This window comes from Netta rufina (assembly GCF_964035555.1).
Source record: "Netta rufina genome assembly, chromosome: 7".
Lineage (NCBI taxonomy): Eukaryota > Metazoa > Chordata > Aves > Anseriformes > Anatidae > Netta > Netta rufina.
This window is the reverse complement of record NC_140130.1, coordinates 9,879,328-9,898,194: the sequence shown is the minus strand read 5'-3', so window position 1 is coordinate 9,898,194 and position 18,867 is coordinate 9,879,328. Positions and strand designations below refer to the sequence as shown.

At 40.4% G+C, this 18,867-nt stretch overlaps 1 protein-coding gene across 1 annotated transcript in view; it reads left to right on the top strand.

Annotated features, from left to right (window-relative positions):
* CHAT (choline O-acetyltransferase) overlaps positions 1–18,540 on the top strand; it is a gene marked incomplete at both ends in the record, with an annotated part of 32,358 nt that extends 13,818 nt beyond the window's left edge. The window contains 9 exon segments of the mRNA XM_084290168.1: positions 3,751–3,920; positions 5,960–6,060; positions 6,247–6,375; positions 7,564–7,686; positions 9,208–9,349; positions 12,508–12,570; positions 16,389–16,526; positions 18,273–18,520; positions 18,522–18,540. Of these exon segments, the coding sequence (XP_084146294.1) occupies positions 3,751–3,920; positions 5,960–6,060; positions 6,247–6,375; positions 7,564–7,686; positions 9,208–9,349; positions 12,508–12,570; positions 16,389–16,526; positions 18,273–18,520; positions 18,522–18,540 (1,133 nt within the window).
* Between the last annotated feature and the right edge of the window lie 327 nt (positions 18,541–18,867).

Below are 18,867 nucleotides of genomic sequence, written 5' to 3'. Positions count from 1 at the left end.
AAGCATACTGTTTCCATTTCACACCTATCATTTCATCTGTTCTTATTGCTTTCTACTCACATCAAATAACTCATTCTTTGATTACAGTGTACTTCTAAGAAGACAACAAAATTACTAGTGGTTATAAACAATACCAGATTTGCAGTCACTAAACTCAATTTTGTGACTCAGTGAACTTGGCACAGTAGATCCAATGCCAACAAGAGTAGTGGTTTGTCACCATCTTGTTAATCCATGTTACTTTCTTAGCTCTTACTTAGAGCTGGAAAGTTGTCTATGTAGACAGTAATTCTCTGAGGTAATCTCAGTGTGCAGAAAGCAAAACAAAATGAGATTTCAAAAAATATTGTTATTTGCTTTTCACTGTCTAAGCCTATAATACGGTACCAGTTTCATCTTCAGGCTTTTTTTCTCTCCATCTTTTTTTTTAAAGCAGGGAAGAGAAAGATTCCTGTATTTTAATGAAAACCAAGATAAACACCTAATCATTTATTTTCAGGCTGCACCTTTGGATAAAACAGTGAATACACCTTGACACCTGCAGCTAAATAATGTTTGCAATCCCATGTCATCTTAAAGAAAAAAAGGGAAAAAATCAGCAAAAACTAATAGAACCGTCTCAGTGGTGTTTCTGGATTACTTGGCATTTGCCAAAATATTCATTTTAATGATGAAGCAAATCAACTTAGTTACGCAGCTGAAAAAAACAGACTCTGCACTAGCAAAAGGATCTAAGCAGGGATCCCATCCTAGGCCACTTGCATTCGTACAGCTCCTCTAAATACAACAACGCTTTGCTGTTACATATGTTTACAAGACTCAACAGACCGTTTTTCTTCCTTATCAGTGATGAAATGTTAGAGTCATAGAATATCCTGAGTTGGAAGGGTCCCTCAAGGATCACTGAATCCAACTCCTGTTGTTCTTACAACAGTAACTAACAGGGATAGAAAAGCCGCTGGTGAAGCAGTGTGAAGTGGAAGGAATCACTCCACAACTGCTCCATACTGGGCCAGAAAAGAGGATGGTTCAGGAAGGAAAGGACAAACAGCAGCCTGTAGAGCTTACAAAGGAGACATATGCTTGCATAGACAACAAGTAGAGGGAAGGTCTTCTAAGTGAGGAAATTTTAAAGGAATGGTGATAAACACAGACATCTTTGATTTATAAATACAGTCAGTATTTTAACTGTATTCAGGCTGCATAATTAACCCACTCTCCTGAGTATAGGGGCTGCTGCTGTCTCATGCCTACCGTATCTGAATTCAATTCCAGATTTTTTTTGCATTTTTTTCCTTTTTAAAGTAAAACCCCAGAACCTCAACAAAGCAGAAGTTGACTGGCCAAGTCAATGTATTAATGTATTCATGTGCATTAGAAGAAAAAAAAAAAAAAACAAAAAAAAAACAAAACACTTCTTGCAGGGGTTTAGGCTTTTTCTAGTGCTTCTCTGTTTCAGCTCTTTCTGAAAGATTTATTTCCCATATCTAGTCATGGTTCTTGAGATCCTGTGCATCCCATTGCTTGATATGATAATTTTGTGAGTGTTTGATCAGCTCTCTGAACATGCCTGGTTTGTCTGTAAGGACATCTTTCAACTGCTTTCCTGTTTCTAGCAAATCTTAATTTTATTCACTGTAATACCTGCAATCAAGCTACCCTGAAGCCATATGTCAGCAAAAGGGCTTTATATCTGTCAGTGATGTGAGGGCAGCAGACACAATACAATATCTATAAACCCATCAGATAAAATAAAGCAGGGCACTGTGCAAACTGTGAGCACTTTGTAAATCACTATCCAGTTTTTCCTTGAAGATGCCTGTCCACAAATACCAGCAGCTTGTGTATACAGGGCTACATTCATTCACACAGCCCTTTTCAGCCTTTGTGTTTGTGAGCCCAGAGCGTCTATGGAATAAATACCACCATTACTCTCAGACGAACAAGTGTCATGTACTAAAAGAACTTTATGGCCGAGAGGATAGGGACACTTATCCTTTATAAAGCTTCTGAATGCCTTAGAAGACAACTAACAGGGCCACCAGTGTTTCACATGTTGCAGGGAAGCACAGGTCACTGGCATCTGGTGCAGAAACTTCAGCCTATGTGCTCACAGGAACCAGGAAATCAATTACAGGTTCCTGGCTCAAGTCATTCTAGGAGGTGGCAGGAACACCAGGTGCCTTCCCTAGGACTCTGCTTCCGTGGGCAGGAGCAGACGAGGTACTGTGTGCCCCACCATGTTCCACACAGCCTGCAGGAAGCCAGGCTGGCCACCTCTGTCCCTCAGGGTCCCTGGCTGCCAGTGCTCCCTTGCAGGAGCCAACAACAAACAGCAAGAGACATCACCTTTCCATAACCCGCAAGAGGCTACAACTCCCTGCTTCCTTCCCAGCCTGCCCTTCCTTCCCTATCACCTGCCTTTCCTTCTCGTCGCCTTTGACAATTATTGCATATTTGCACTTTTTTCTGCACTGAGTCTGGAGAATGACCCTGCATATCAAGCACGTGTTGCTTTCTAGCTCCTCACTAACCTACGTTACTCATTTCTAAAAGGACTTTTTTTTTTTTTTTAAACATTGAAAAATGCTTTTCTTTTAGAGGATCAAACTACGTTTCATATTTGCAAAACTAAGAAACATGTACATTTTGAGATTGCTCCATATTTCAAATGCATCTCCTGAACTGAGCACAGATTTGCTGAACTTAGAACAGACTTGCAAGAAATTTTGATCAATCTGAATTCATATCTTTAGTTAAAAACATTTTCAAGCAAACATTTTCATGAAATCTGGCAAAAAACAACAGATGAAAGCTGATCCGTAAAGAGCAGAAGGAACTTTAACTCAATGTTTAAAAGTCCTTTATCCTTTGATCTTGTTAACAACCATTTAACAGCAATTAATGATGTTACATGCTTTTGAAGAAAACAAGTCTTTGTTATAGGCTCCACACTTCTATCCTTTCAATTATGAGCTGTATTAAGTCCTCAGAATTAAATAATTCCTGTGCCTCAAGCTGGCCCTCAGAAGCACAGCAAACATTTACCCTTACATTTTACTCAGAAGCAGCCAGAAAAAGCACGTTATATTCAGAAACACACAAATGATAGTGGGGAAGTGGAAGGTGGCAACTGATGGTGTGGGCAACACCGTGTCACAACCTTATCCATGTGATACAGGCAGTTCACCCTGTCCAGGGGTTATTTGCATTGCAACGATAAATGATCAGTGATAAAAGAGTTAAAAGTTTTGATGCAAGAACAACACAAAACCAACACGGGCCCTGCTGTTTCTTGTCCAGAAAAGGGTTTTAATGTGAGAACAGCAAAAAGCAGCATAGGTCCTACTGCTCCACAGCAGAATACCACAGCATTGCAGCAATAGCATGAGCTCTGATATTCTCCATTTTCCACCTGTCCTCTCTGTAACTGTTACATATAAAATAAATAACCAGCGCTTGCTATAAGAGCAAAATCAATCTATTTGGTTGTATTAGTACTTCAGGAAATTAATGCCAGAAAGTGGACATTACGGAATCATATTGAATCACAACAAAGTTAACACATGAATGAATGCCTTGGGGTAATGACTCTTTGCACCAAGGATGTTCTGCTGTTGAGAGCTCTGCAGACAGCAGCTCATGGCAGAGTGAGAGTGAGATCTTTAATGCTGTCCAAGGTAGCAGGTTCCCCAGCCAGTCTTGCACTACAGGTAAGAAGATGTGAACGTTTCACTCTTTTATCTCCAGACTCCACTAACCGTGACTCTCTTGATATGATTGAACGATGCATATGCCTGGTGTGCCTGGACAGCCCGAGCGGGGTGGAACTCAGTGATACAAACATGGCATTGCAACTGCTACATGGGGGAGGCTACCATAAAAACGGGGCCAATCGCTGGTATGACAAACCTATGCAGGTAAAAACCTTACAGTACTATGATATTACTTGCACGTGGCAAAGAACTTCAGTTGTGCTTGTGGTAGGGACCACTTAGAAGCACATGGGAGAGAGAGGGAGGTGGTGTCTGCATCCACCAGGCAGGGCTGGTGCTCCCTGTGGGGCAGGGGAAGCAGACCTACTGCCTCACTGGCTGGGGGTCTTCAACACAGGGACACTTTCACCTCCCACGAGGTTGGTGTTTGCGCATGAGGAGGCAGGGAGATAGACAGACATACAGATAGGCAGACTTCTAATAAAAAGCAGTACACATTTATTATAATCAATCAAGTGGAAAAAAAATGCTGGACAAACAGTCCAAAACAAAACAGAAAAGCACAATAGCTTTCCCTGATTTCTCTTCTTACACATTTTCCCTACATCCTAGAAATGCTACTGTTTGTAATTTAGTCTGTGTTTAAGTTAGTATTAAGTTCCACTTAACAGACTGCATGTTCATTTAATAACATTCTTGCCAAGGCTTTCCTGGAAGTGTTGATTTCTCAAGCCTCTTTCCCAATCAAGCTTTGATTGTCATATTTGAAAGTGTCACATTGTTATTTTCAGTTTGCAATAGACTCAGGGTGAAGCAATGTATTAATCTCCAACTGTCAACACTGTTGACACCTCATGAAAAATTGAAAAAACCTTGACTGATCCACTGATTGCGCAATGCTGGTTGTTTTTGCCATATCTAAGAACGGCAACATGAAAAGAGAGACCACTAAACAAATTTCATTTGCACTGATTTATCCTAGCGCAAATCTATTTCAGTAGTCATTCCTGATTTATGCCACTGCAAATGACATCGTTAGCAGACTCCAGTGCTGTGTTTTTAAAGAATGAAATATTTGTCTTTAAGACCCATTTGTCTGCGGTTAGACTCCTCTGTTATTTGCAGGGCCACTAGTTAAGATGTTTCAAGAAGATGAGAATAAACAAGCCCTTATTTTCATTTACTGTCAGAACATAGTGGGAAACAAATACATTTGCATAGTGTGCAGGAGCGCTGCACCTGGTGCGATGTATGCAGGCCAGAAGTAGTTCAAAGGTGAAGAGAAATTGTTCGGGGGAAAAAGATCGCATTTTCTTTCATGCAAATAGAGATTTCATAGATAGCCGTTTCCACAGAAAGACTTGCTCTTTCCCTCCATACCCTTCTTCAGCTTTGCAGTAAGGCATCAGGAAACATCCAGGTAAACTTTCTGCATCACACACACACTCTGAAAGCCTCATGGAAACTACTGGAGACCAAGGAGGCAGGATGTGCACATGAGGACAAATTTACAGAGTGAGCTGAGTGTGAAAAGTCCAGCCAGAGATGCTTCAGAAGAAGGGGGGTGGAGGATAAAGAAAAAAGTCAGGAAACATGAGACAGGTTGCAGTTTGCTCTGAGACATTGGCTGTCGTTTGAGGTGCAGAAATAACTGACTGCACGAGGGTATCACTAACTCGCAGTGCAGCAGTTATACCAGTATGCAATGAAATCAAGGAGGATGAGGGGAATGAAGAAAACACCACCAGAAACACAAAGAGGAAGCAGGACATTAAAACAAGCCATGAGAAAGCTATCAAACAAGGATGAGCTTGCTCACTTGATACGAAAATTGTAATAAAATGTGATACTAAGGGACTTCCCAGGTAAAGTAGTTGCATTACTCCCAGCTGGGGAAGAACGTCAGCCTGTTTTTTGTGAAGTTTTTAATTTGTTTTTTAGTGACTGGGGTTTTCAGTACCATAAAGCAGATGCTAAATCCAATGTCCAGATTACAATGGTCATTTACCAAAGTTTACATTCTCATTGGCCTCAGTCCAAAACAGCAGCATGAAAGGGATCGAACGTAAAGACTTTCACGGGACAAGAAAGTCTCCCATGATAAGTCTGTAAGTGTCCCACTGATCTTTAAGTCAAGGAAGTCCTTGAAGCGAGCAATGACAACATCACTTTTTAGATTGCCATCATGAGTAACCTATGATTTATTCACTACATATTTTGCACTTGTTCTCTCCTTTACTTAGTTTGTGGTAGGAAGAGACGGAGTCTGTGGTACCGTGTGTGAACACTCCCCTTTCGATGGCATCGTACTGGTGCAGTGCACTGAACACCTGCTCAAGCACATGTGAGTCCCCTCTCAGTGCAGCAACTACCCCAGGAAGCTTCTGCCAGTGGCAAATTTCCCCTGGTGCACAGGGCCACTAAGCCCTGTTCAGCTGCTGGAAACTAGTCACTCACCTGCTAAAAAAGCCGTGTTTGACAAATAGACTCTCACTGCGAGCTTAATGACTTTTCTCTCACATACTAACAGGAAAGAAAGCTCCAAGAAATTAGTCCGAGCTGATTCAGTAAGCGAGCTTCCTGCTCCACGGAGACTAAGATGGAAATGTTCCCCTGAAATTCAGGCACACTTGGCATCATCAGCAGAAAAACTCCAAAGGTAGCACATAATCCTCACTTTTTTCAATGACTGCAAGCTGGGAGCTACCCAGCACAGTGTGAGCAGGGATGGATTTTCCCACAGAGGGCCCCCCCTGCCCTCCTACTCCTCCTCTTCCCAAACACAGCTAAGCATGGGCATACCTAGCATCTCTTAGCGGAATGGTACCCTATTGGGCTGGGGCTACTTCATGGTGTTCAGGAATTGCAGAGCCATTGTTGTCCTCTCACTTAAATACTAGGAAAAGTAACCACCACTGGTTTTAAAAAAAAAAAAAAAAAAAAAAAAAAGTCTTGTCTGCACAGGATGCAAATGGTACAGGACCTCTATTTTTACAGGTACATTTTATGGGTTTGACCTTACTAAAGCAGAGGACATGGCAAGGGGGATAAGTATATGGGACAGTAGACTACAACTGGTTTGAATAAACAATTTGAATTCAGGAATTTTATTTGTTTACATCCATGTTGCTCCTACAAAGGTTAATTCTTCTGATTGTGTTTCCAGACTGTAAAAGATTTGCATGATTTGAGGGGGTGGGAGGACAAAGAGATTTTCTTCAAATTATTTAGATCACAGGCCTGAGTGCTGACGTGAACTCTCTGTACAGAATTAACACAATGATATGATCGGCTGTATGTCCAGTGCGTTGGACAAAGTGGCTAGAAGCATACAGGAAAGTATGCAAACATTCAGAATGCAGAGTAATTCCTTTTTGTTTCTAAATAAAGGTAGTAGTCCTCTAAATTGAAACTTATGAGGAGCTCATGGCCTCCATCAGGTTTTTAATTGACCCATTTCTCACACTTGTAAATCTTAAAGAAATTTGTCCTGAACAAAGGAGGCCGTGACTTAGGCTTCAGGAGTGAAAACACTAGGTTTAAAAAAAAAAAAAACGGGGGGGGGGGGGGGGAGGGGGTGCTGGGTAGGAATGTTACGCAGATGACCCTGAGTACCACAGCTCACTTTAAGGCCGCAGATTACAAACCCAGCCTAGGATCAGTACGAATAGAAGTCACTGACTAGAAAGAAGTCACCAAGGTCCAGGACTGTCCAAACAGCAGAAGCCCCCTCACCTCTGTGGGTCCAGGCAGGAACATTTCTCTGGGTTTTATTTAGTCTGAAATGGAATGTGAGATTCCTGCATTCCCCCCCACCCCGTGGTAACTGCCTCTACTTGTTTTCCAGGATGGTGAAAAATCTGGACTTTATTGCCTACAAGTTTGAAAGCTATGGAAAGGAGTTTATTAAGAAACAAAGGATTAGCCCAGATGCCTACATTCAAGTAGCACTTCAGCTGGCATTTTACAGGTAAGGTTAACTCAAACCAGATGAACAAGGTAGCAGGAGGGGAGAACTCACAATTGGTTGTTTATAGAGAGGGTCCAGTTTTTCCCAACACCCTAAAAAAATGCCCCCTGTATGGAAATGAATGATTTAACCTAACAACGGTAAGTCAGGCAGAATAGAAGTTGCCGCCCAGCTCTGGGACACAGCATTCCTTTCCCTCACTGCCTTTCCCACTCTTTGCTCTGCCTTCCCATCCCTGTCTCCTCCAGACACCATTCCCAGCCACTGCCCTCCCCACAGCTGTCCTGGGCTTGGCACAGAGAAGAGGGTGAGGGATGTGGCAGGGAGTGGCAGAAAGTCCTACCACCCATGGCAGCAGGAGCTGCTATGGAGTCCCAAAAACACTTCCTTGCCACTAAGGGTAGCTTGGGAGGAACCGTGGCAATAACCCATAGCTTCCTGCATACAAGTGCCCCCAACATATGCAGTGGGGTAAATTGCCCACAGGGAAAAACACTACTGCAGGATTTCAGATCAGAGTTCCTATACAGGACAGTAACTTCTGCTACTGCCTTCACAGGCATCCCAAGATTTAGTAATATCCTCTAATTTCCATGGTATTATCAAAGTTAAAAGCTGCTTTATACATTGTCAGAACAGCTAATGCTCCAGGCTAGAGATCGGTTGCATGGTTTCCTGCAGAACAGCCTATTACATGAATAATTCTTTATCATGTCAAATTAAATCCTGAAGTGGTCTTTACCTAGCCAAAATGAACAGATGCCTAACACATTTTGTGTACTCCATAAAAATCTGTTAAACATCCATTTTGCGTATTCCATTGACCAAGCTCCAACAATGACCTGGTCCAAGACTTTCATCTGGATCTGAGCAATAATTTAAATCCCACATATGCAAAAAAGCCCCACAGCCTCAGGGACAGCTACGTCATAACTGAGACCCCTGATTCTACTGGAAGTAGATAAGGCACACTCTGAAGCAAGGAACAGTAGCTATAGTCCTGGGTCCAAATTAAATAACAATCTGTGCTCTGTTCTATTTGCAATGTGGGTTTTCATTCCAGCTCGGTGTCTCAAAAAGCATGCTTTTCTCCTATTAATTTTCTGTTTTTTATTGACACTCAGAGTTCATTTTTCCTTGTTTTAAATAAAACATATTTCACTCCTATAAGTAAATGATTAATTACACGATTATTTTACGATGCAGTACAAATAAAACATTCCTTGAGATCTTTCAGTAGATGTTAGTTTTACTAGCCTTGTTTTTACACAGCAAGTCATTTTTTACTGGCAATACATAACTAAAATGTAAACTGTTGCATGAAGCTCCTCATATTAGAGTTGAGTGAGCATTCATCTTTTTTAAGTTTCTTATTGAATTCTATCAGCATTAGGATGAATACTATATGCAAAAAATAAAATCATGGCTGTAACAGTAAAGTGTACCAAGCCTATATTTCCTTTAGTCCTTACGATGCCTTGGAAATAACTAGTCTTTGTTTTTCTTACTTCATTCTCTCAGATGCCACAGGAGACTTGTCCCTACCTATGAAAGCGCTTCCATACGCCGATTTGATGAGGGCAGAGTTGACAATATTAGGTCTGCCACCTCAGAAGCATTTGCTTTTGTAAAAGCAATGATTGATGACAAGTCAGCTCTATCGGTATGTTGGTCTGTCTCCTTCTGCCTTCCCTGGCAAAACCCTAAGCAAATATACATTCATGATCCTCACTTTGTTAACTGAGAACTTAAAGGCCTAGCACTGAGTAACTGGCCTCACAGATTTTGCTCTTGGTGCAAACCAACTGTTATGCTAAATTTTTATTTTTTTATTTTTAACTTAAGCATATAAAGGATTCAATAGATAAGACATTGAAAGAAACAAAACATCTGATTTTAGACTTAATATTGCCTTCTGAATGTGCTATCACCAGATCCAATTCTAGAGAGATCTAGGCTGAACATGGAAAGTTCTGGGATCATTCATTATACTGCTGCACCAGGGGGAACACCTGGCTGGCCCCCTGCAGTAGGTAGCTCTGCAGCAGATCGCAGTGCGTGAAGTGACATAATTCACATGCTTGGATTTCAGTGGATATGTTTTGGCTGATCTTTTGGGTTTTAAAGCTGTATTTCTGCCACATAGCGTTAGCTTTCAGGGCTCTCCAAGGGGACTGAACTTCCATGATGAAAAAGTTTCATCAGGCTAATGAAAAAAAATGCTCCAAACTGTCCTGACATCATTCTGCAAAAAGAACAATTGTTACCTTTCTTTGAGCCACCACCAGAAGCTGCCAGAGTCTGTCAGAAGCATGAGTACTCTGCATATTAGCTGGGCATGCAAAGAGGTTTGGCTGACAGAGCTGAGACTGTAGCTGCATGAACAGCTCCGTGCCCCTGTCCCTCCTGTCGTCCCTGCAGAGCCTCCCTCAGCATCTCGCTGTGTGCCACTTCCACCCACTGCACTCTGATGCTGTACAGGGAATTTCCAGGCTGCTGTTTAGATGCAACATGCTGCCACAGTATAAATTATTTTGCAGAGCAAACCCAATCTAGTAGCATCAACTCACATTGCTGTTAGGTAGCATCAAACATAGCATCGCTAGAAGTAATGCCAGGCTGCAGACTAAGTGTAATTTAACAAACTGTTGTAAACCAAGCCCTAATACCCCAGAGAGTGAGGAAAAAATTATCCAGAGAAATAGTTATTGTTCCTCCATGGCTTTTTCAATCTCTTTCTGGTTACCACGTCCAGGATTTAGCTCATGATGAACATTTGAATAAGTTCCACGTTAAAGTAATAACTCAAAGGAAAGCAGAGGTAATTTCCTATGCTGAGTGGCTAATTCAGGACAGATCATGACCATGCCATCACACATTACAGTGACTACTGTGCAGAAGACAAGAGAAGGCTTGTATTATTTGCTACTCGTGTCCCATCTGACTGCCCACAACACAGCTCATAATGGTATTTCATTAGAAGCTGGTGTCACCTTTGCACACTTTCCCCCCCCCGCACAGTCAGGTACTCAGCATAGGCTCAGCCCCAACACAGGTACCTGCTGGCCAGCAGCACTCTGAGGAGGAGCCAGCCTGCTCCTGGTACACTGCTCTGCCAGATCCTTCTTGTTCCCTCCAATAATCTCTTTCCAACCTCCTTGGCCCACGACTTACTGACTTCTGCAGTTCTCCCAAAGCTTTGGCATTTCTCACTGTTTTACTACCCAAATCTAAGACTGTGCCCACTTTTAACAGTGTTCTAAATTGTATTGCTTCACACAAACAAGCAGAAGAATGCCATGCAAGTCCAGAGTGAGCTCAGTCTCACCCCCTGAATTTTCATGTTGCATGCCTTGGCAGTACCAAACACAGAGAATAATGGTTTAATTCTCCCTGAGAAATGTGCAAGCATAATGCAAACCAATCCAGCAATCATTCTTCTGGCTTCTTGTCCACTGAGATTCAAAGGATATAGAAACTGATTTGTAATTGTTCTTTCCCAGTAACTTATATAATATAGAAATCTTTGTTGTGATTTGAGCATCTCTCTATCCAAAACTACATATATGTACAGCAATATATATAATATATAACTATATACATAACAATAATATGTATATATTGCAATCACAGATTCATGAAAAACAAAATTCACTTAACTCTATTCCAAGGTGACTTCTTTAGACCTGCAAATTGCCTCTGGATTTGAATGGATTCATTTTTAATTTTTTTTGGACAAAGAGATGCATCACTTGGTTCAAGTATCCTTGGACTCCCCAAAATACAGTTTGTTAATAGCCATTAATCCAAATCAAATTAAAAACAATTTCCTATATGATGCTAATAAAAATGATTGTCAAATGATAGCTTGAACAGTCACCAAAGATCGATCGAGTCAGATTGATTCTCTAGAAGGAGAAATATCTCATGCATTTGACACTTGCTGTAAAAAAAAAAAAAAACAGCATCTGACACAGCAGAGATTGCTTGAATAGCTGTAAATTAATCAGATTTAAAGACTGCATGTGGTAATTTAATCTCTATAAGGGAACTAAGGCCTGAATCTAGCCCTATGAAAAAAATAGACTCTAACTTCGAAGGTCCCTGATGGTGGCCTTGAATTGTTTCTAAAATGATTTCTTTGTTCAAAAGATCATTCATCGTTCATAGGAGCTGAAGGCTCCCTGTTCATCTGTGGGCCCAGTCATTTCTGCCTGTTTCAGGGTCTCCCAAAGTTGCAGCATCTGATTCGATGTACATTTGACAGGATCTAAAATTTACTGGCTTGTTATTTGAAATCCAAGGCATCTGTGCAGGATAGAACAGCCTTGAAAAATTCTAGATGCCCTTTCACACAGGGGAGTAATTTATTTTATTTTTTTTTTGGACCAGCTAGTAAAATATCAGTAATAGTTTTCATTAATATCAATGTCATTGGCCAGATGAACCATGCTGGAGAAGATGCCTGGCTGTTTTGAAAACACTGAATTATACTCAGCAATTATTTTACTACTTCAGATGGAGTGGTTCAATTAGTAATAACCTACACACCCAAAATCCGTGGAAAGGAGCTGCAGATCTTTCCTTGACCTCAAACAAACCGCCACCAATGAGCCTGTTCAACCCTTGCACAGCCAGGCATGGTTACTGAGCAGGACACTGAATCCCCATGACTTTTCAGTTATAAGGAGTACTTACACCTGAGCAAGGAACAAAGGACATTTTGAGAGTGCCTGTTGTTTGGTTGCCGGTTAATTATTGAACAATGTGATTTCTTTAAGAGTTTAGGCAATAAGAGAGATATTTCAATTCCCCCAACAGGACTCCGAGAAGATGCAGAGATTTAAGGATGCAATTGCAGCTCAGACTAATTACACTATTCTGGTAAGTAAAATACTGTTTTGTCTGAATAAGAACTAGTTGTTTTTTCACCAAAAGTCTGAAGATACAATCATTAACTAAGCATCACAAAATGTACATATCTCTAAACCTTAAAATTATCCACTGTGTCACACGAACGTTTCTGATGACCCAAACACCCTCCAAATAACCATATTCACCTAAACTCACTTCCTGGAAAGCAAAATAACAGAATTCTGCAAAAAACATCAATGGCAAGACCACTACTCTTGACCACCTCACACATCTTGATCTGTCATGGAGCATGACCCTCTGTATTCATTGTATGCATGGGGAACGTGCATCTTTTAAACATTTATAATTTGTATCAATGTCATAATTAGGAGTCCCAGACATGAATTAGGATTCCACTAAGCTTTGTGCAGTACAAGTTAACAATTCAAAAATGGCTTTCACTGTAAAGAGTTTGCAATCAAAATATAACAAGAGTGGTTTTTTTTTGTTTGTTTGTTTTGTTGTGGTATTGGTTTTTGTTTTCCTTTTTGTTTTGTTTGTTGAAAAAAGTATTGAAAGGTTTGCAATGCAGAACACTAACCAGATGAAATAAGCCTTTATTCTTTGCTTCTTGTGACCCTCATGAAGTATTAGCCATGCAGATAGCCAAGAAAAGTGGAAATGAGGTATTCTAAGATGAAGCAGTAACTGAACACCTTATCGTGAAAAAAGTAAGCAAGGCTTAAAAGCAATTGATTTCACTGCAGTGTAATACACAGACAAAATAGAACTCCAATTTCAAAATCCAGATCCCCCAAATTTACAGGCTTTCATATCCATAAGCTATAACATTACATACAAGCTTTTGACAACTGTAACATATTCAGAGATGTTTGTTTTTTTCTCTTCAGAATGAACCAGTTGTTCATTTTCTTATGTTCCTCTTCCCTAGAGGTGAGAGGTCCTTATCTGGGACCTGGTCCTCAGCTGACAAAAGCAGTAATTTTGACTGAGTCAGTGGTCAGCAGCTGAGAATGCAGCTCCTCAGATTGTCCAGTATACTGGACAAAGTGTAATTTATAAAAAGTGTCATTAACAACGAGGAAACAATTATAGTAAGTCTTTTAAAGACCTGAATGTAGTGTCTAACAAAAGGAAGATACACTAAACTGATTATTTTTTCGCTGAATGGTATCAAATACAACTCATTTTCTGCTGATTACAAATGAGACCATTCAGCCTGAGTAATGCTCCACATCCCACTGTGCCAGGACAAAGCACAGATTTCCTCTACAAACAACTTTGTCAAACCATTCATGAAATTAATACATGTTAATAACCAGCTATGTTAAGTGAATTTGCTACCCGTAGTTTTGCCTCAGACCATTGCCTAACAAACCCACAGTACTGATTGCTGTTTAACTACTTGTAATATTCAAGAAATCATTCACGTCCAGGGGTGGTTTCAGAGGTATACCCAGGGCACTGGAGAGGTGAAGTGTTGCTCTGAGGCAGGATTTATTCCTAGGACCGTGAAACAAAAGAACCAGGGAAGGAAAGCAGTTTTGTGTTTCAAGTATAATGCCAAGACCATGCCTTCTTGAAGCTAAGACACAACAACATCTCTAAAGCAGAGACAAGTAATTATCTCACCCGAACCATCTCAGAGAAATCACACAATGAACACAACATGCTGCAGATCTACTAGGTCACAACCGATGGAGTTCCTGTATGACATCTCTTTAAATATATATATATACACACCTATATATATATGTTCTATAAAACCTTCCCTCCAAGTAATTTCTGTTCAAGAAAATGTTATAAAATTCACCCTCAAGTACAGCTCATGGGAAAATACTTAATTTTCCTATGGTGATTTTACTTATCTTTACATTTTAAAAGGCCTTTAGGTATTTCTTCTCACCAAGTGCCCCTTTCTCTGTCAGAATAGCAGATTTAATTGATGTGCATTTAAACTAGGGGCAAGACTTCCATGGTCTGACTAAATTGGGTGTAACAGACTGAAATGTAATAGCTCCTAAGAAAAACAAAAAAGTCTACTTCATAAAACAAAAAGCAATTTAATGATTTTATTTCCCCTTGTTAGGGCTTACTAGTAGCATTGCTATCTTAAATGTGGAGCTCTAAAATTCAATTTAGCACAGTTTTTTCCTATGCGTTGACTCACAGTTTATTTCGTTAGCCCGTCTCGGCCTCTCTTCAGACATGACATTGATCTATGTTGCAAAAATGTCATTGCTAACAGCCTTATAAATCTTGTGCGATAGCAAAATATTTCCTTTGATTATCAAGTCAGTTTCCCTCTATGGGAAAAAACAACATAAACACTACCCTGATGCATGCTACCTTTTGCAGCATCCTTGCTCCATCTGGGCTGATGAACAAATGGCCCCCTTCCCAATGGGTGCCTACTCCTTATTAAGCCAAATAAGATTATGCACTCCCAGCCCCTTGCTTCAGGCACTCATTAGTGGTTAAAATGATTCTCCTCTCAAGAGGAAAACCAAGCTTGTGCCTTTTATTTATTTATTTATTTTTAATTCTCCCCTTAAGAGGAAAACTAGCTTGGTTTTTTTATTATTTTTATTAAATCCTACCTGCTCTCTCTGGCTGCTTGTTTCCCTTGTTCTACATTTCCTTCCTACATGACTTCAGCCTGCTATCCAGGAATGAGCCACAGCTCAGTCCTTACAAACTGTGCCCTCTCCAGCAAGGGTCAGCCCAGACTGAAGGATCATCTGAGGCAATTCCTGCCTGGTTGGATCAGCCCAGCACTCTTCTTCAGATGCCAACATTTTGACTTGGTTTCCTAAAGCAACAAAGCTCCTGTAACTGTACTGTCTGCCCACTCTTTCTACTGACTTTTGATCCCATTAGCCATCTTCAATCACATTTGCTAGCAGGGAAAGATCTTAAAGCTAATTAAATTCCTGAAGTCTACAGCGGGAGATAGCTAGACAGTAAACCCACAGGGGACAGACTTACTGCAGGGTTGGCACTAGTTAGCTCCTGACAGCTGGACACCAGCATGTCCCTATGCTTCCTACACTTGCTGTTTTCAATTGCCTCATTAGAGGGAGGGCTAAAGTAAGGGCTGCCCCTGAGATAATCCAGCTCTGCAATGAAAATGGAAATTGGGGCAGTGAATGAAACAGAGAAGACATCTGCACCCCTAATCCTAGTCTTCTCAAGTGGTGGAGAACACTAGCAGATCTGTGATAGAACGGGAGATCTATCCATTCTACACTTCAAACTGGATCTAACTTTTATATGGGCTCTGCACTGAAATGTAGTGGAATCAGAAAGACTTCCAGAGGTCCCTTCCAAATTAAGTTGTTCTGTGATCCCTAGTAAATCTGGTAGTAGACATCTACTAGATCTTTGGATCTAGCTTTTATGCAATGACAGACCTGCCAGAATGAGACCCAGGTAGTAAGGCAACAAAAGATTAATTTGTTCTTATTTGGAAGTGTTTTGAAACTTCCTGTCTTTTCTGCTCCCTTCAGCAGCTCTGAAAGCCCACTCCGTGATATTCACAGAGAATATTTGTTTGAGAAATTATGTGCACCTAGAACACCAGATAACATCAGCACAAAACACATCTCCAGACCATCTCCTTCCTAATTTTTACATTTTCAAAGCACCATATGGACATCTAGTTACTGACCATCAGTAAAGCACACACTCTGAGCAATATCTGCACATTACTGGCATTACAACACTCAAGGCAAGTTCATCAGCTCTGAGCAGAAAGCAAGGCAGCAGCAGCCAGCAAAGCGCCTGCGTACTCAGTTAACTGCTGGTGTCTGTCATGTTGTACACAGGCTATTACTGGGATGGCAATAGACAATCATCTACTAGGCCTGAGAGAGGCGGCACGAGAACACTTCAAGGAACTGCCAGAGATATTTACAGATGAGACGTATTTGACAAGCAATCGATTCATCCTTTCAACCAGCCAGGTGAGTTTTTCCTATCCATTGGTCTTGCTAACCAAGGGCTAATTAATCTGTGTTCTGCCAGACCCTGTATCTCACAATGGGAACGATAGATTAATAAATAAATAAATAAATGCTAGTACCATCAAGAAATCTGCAAATTTTTTAATCCAGTTTTGTCTTGCTCTTCAAAATCAGCACAGTATCTACTGGCTGATCTAACTTCAGTATCTACTGAAGTTATCAGTTCCCTAACAGCATCACAAAGCCCTTCCCAGAAATTCTGGAAATGCACACATACAAATTCAGTAAAATTTGTACAAGGGCTCGGTGTTTCCTCACTTCCCATACTATGTATCTTCCTGTTTTCTTTCTTTTCCTTCTTCCCCTGAGGTGCCAGCTCTAGCGGGAGTTCTGTTCCTGTGACTTGTACAGCCACAAGCCAGGCAGGCTGCCGCTCTGAGAAAGAAAAGCTAAAAGGCATGGGGAAATTTTACTCTTAAAAGTAGCTGTGTTAGAAATCTTCAAGAGCCTTCAGTTATTCAGTGTAAGACTGCAATCCGTGCAGACATGATTCTTAGATTTACAGACATTTTAGACAGTTGCGGATTTACAGTTCTGTGCAACTATACTAAGATACTCTAAGAGCGAACATTTCCTACATTTAATATTCTGAATAAGGAAACATCCTTTGTTGCATACAGCCTAAAAATTAAATGTTTCATTGCATATAGTAGCAATCCTAATGAAAGAAGAAAATTCTGCAGGAATTCATTTTCTGAAACACTAACCCAGCAGCATGGATTGGAACTATGCAACAAAAAAGACTTATAATATCATGCTACAGCATAAAGCCTTAATAAGTAATTTGATCTTGTCATAATGTTTGTAGGCTTGAGACATGAGTGAATGTAACCAACACCCTACTACATAAATTCTCCAAGAAACTATCCGTGAGCAAAGAGTGTTTCTGAATAGCTTTATGGCCTTCGGCTGTTGCGCAGCAAATTTATCTGACAATTCTATGGCTCTATTAGCAGGACTAATGGCTTGTTCTACACCATTAAAAAGCCAAATGTCATTTCTGAAGGCCCATGTGCACAAAGTCTGAAGCACAGATTTCTAACACATCTTTTATTTTCTCCAGGAGAAAGTGTTTCACTCCTGTATTATGCTAGGATTAAACTGAGGTGTAATGGAAATATAGCACCCAGATGCATTAAAATACGCTTTTACACAGCATCACAATTAATGAATACTAGGATTAGAATATAAATTATTATTAGAATATAAGCTCATATAGAAATGGATGATACTACTTTCTATAATTGATTACACTCTTCACACTAGAAGGTTAACATAACCTTAAGATAACCTTATGAAATTACAAACCTTAGAAAAGTCTTATGCATCATGAGAATGTATCAAAATTACATACAGCCTTAAAAGTTCCTTATCTGTCAGGAACAAAGCTTATATATGTTAAATATCTGTATCAAGTGAGAAATGCATTATATCCCCTTCAAATGATACCAACTCTCAGACCTTGGAAAACAAACAGAGCAGCCCCATTCTATACCGGGTTCAGCTTTTACTTTCCACATATCAGCTCCAGGTCTAGACTTCTGAAGGAACTCATACTCTACAAAGGGGATTCTCCACATTTTGAGCATTAGTAGAATTTGTTTATCTTTTTCCTCATTCTTAACCAGCTGATTTCAGGTGTCTTGATTAATCAGAAATCACTCCTTACCTTCTCCCTGTACCCAGGTTCCAACTACTATGGAAATGTTCTGCTGCTATGGGCCTGTGGTGCCCAACGGCTACGGGGCATGTTATAACCCTCAGCCAGAGCATATATTATTCTGCATTTCAAGCTTTAAAGACTGCAAAGAAACCTCCTCAGACATGCTGGCAAAAGCTGTGGAAGAAAGTCTCCTAGAAATCAGAGATCTGTGCAGCAAATACAACTCTACCGCAGCAAAGCCACTTGCTAAAAAAGAAGAAGCCAGACGGTTGCAGTGACCACAAACCCTAAGAGGCTGTGGGAATTATTTTGCTAAATCCACCCTATGAAGAAACAATGACATAGTTGTTCAAAGGCAAGATAGTACTAGTAATATTTCAGTGTAGAACAAAAATGTCATGTGTTTTACATTGTTGCCAACATTTAAAGCCCTATAAATATGAAATCTTCCATTTCATGCTTGAGAGTCAGCAAAAAGGTTTGGTCTCACTGGCTGAAATGAAGGAGGCAGTAATATGTGCCTGTATTGTACTACTATTTCTAACCATAATTGATTTATGCCACTTTATCATCTAAAAAAAATTAAGTTTGTCTATGACATGAATAAAACACTACAGC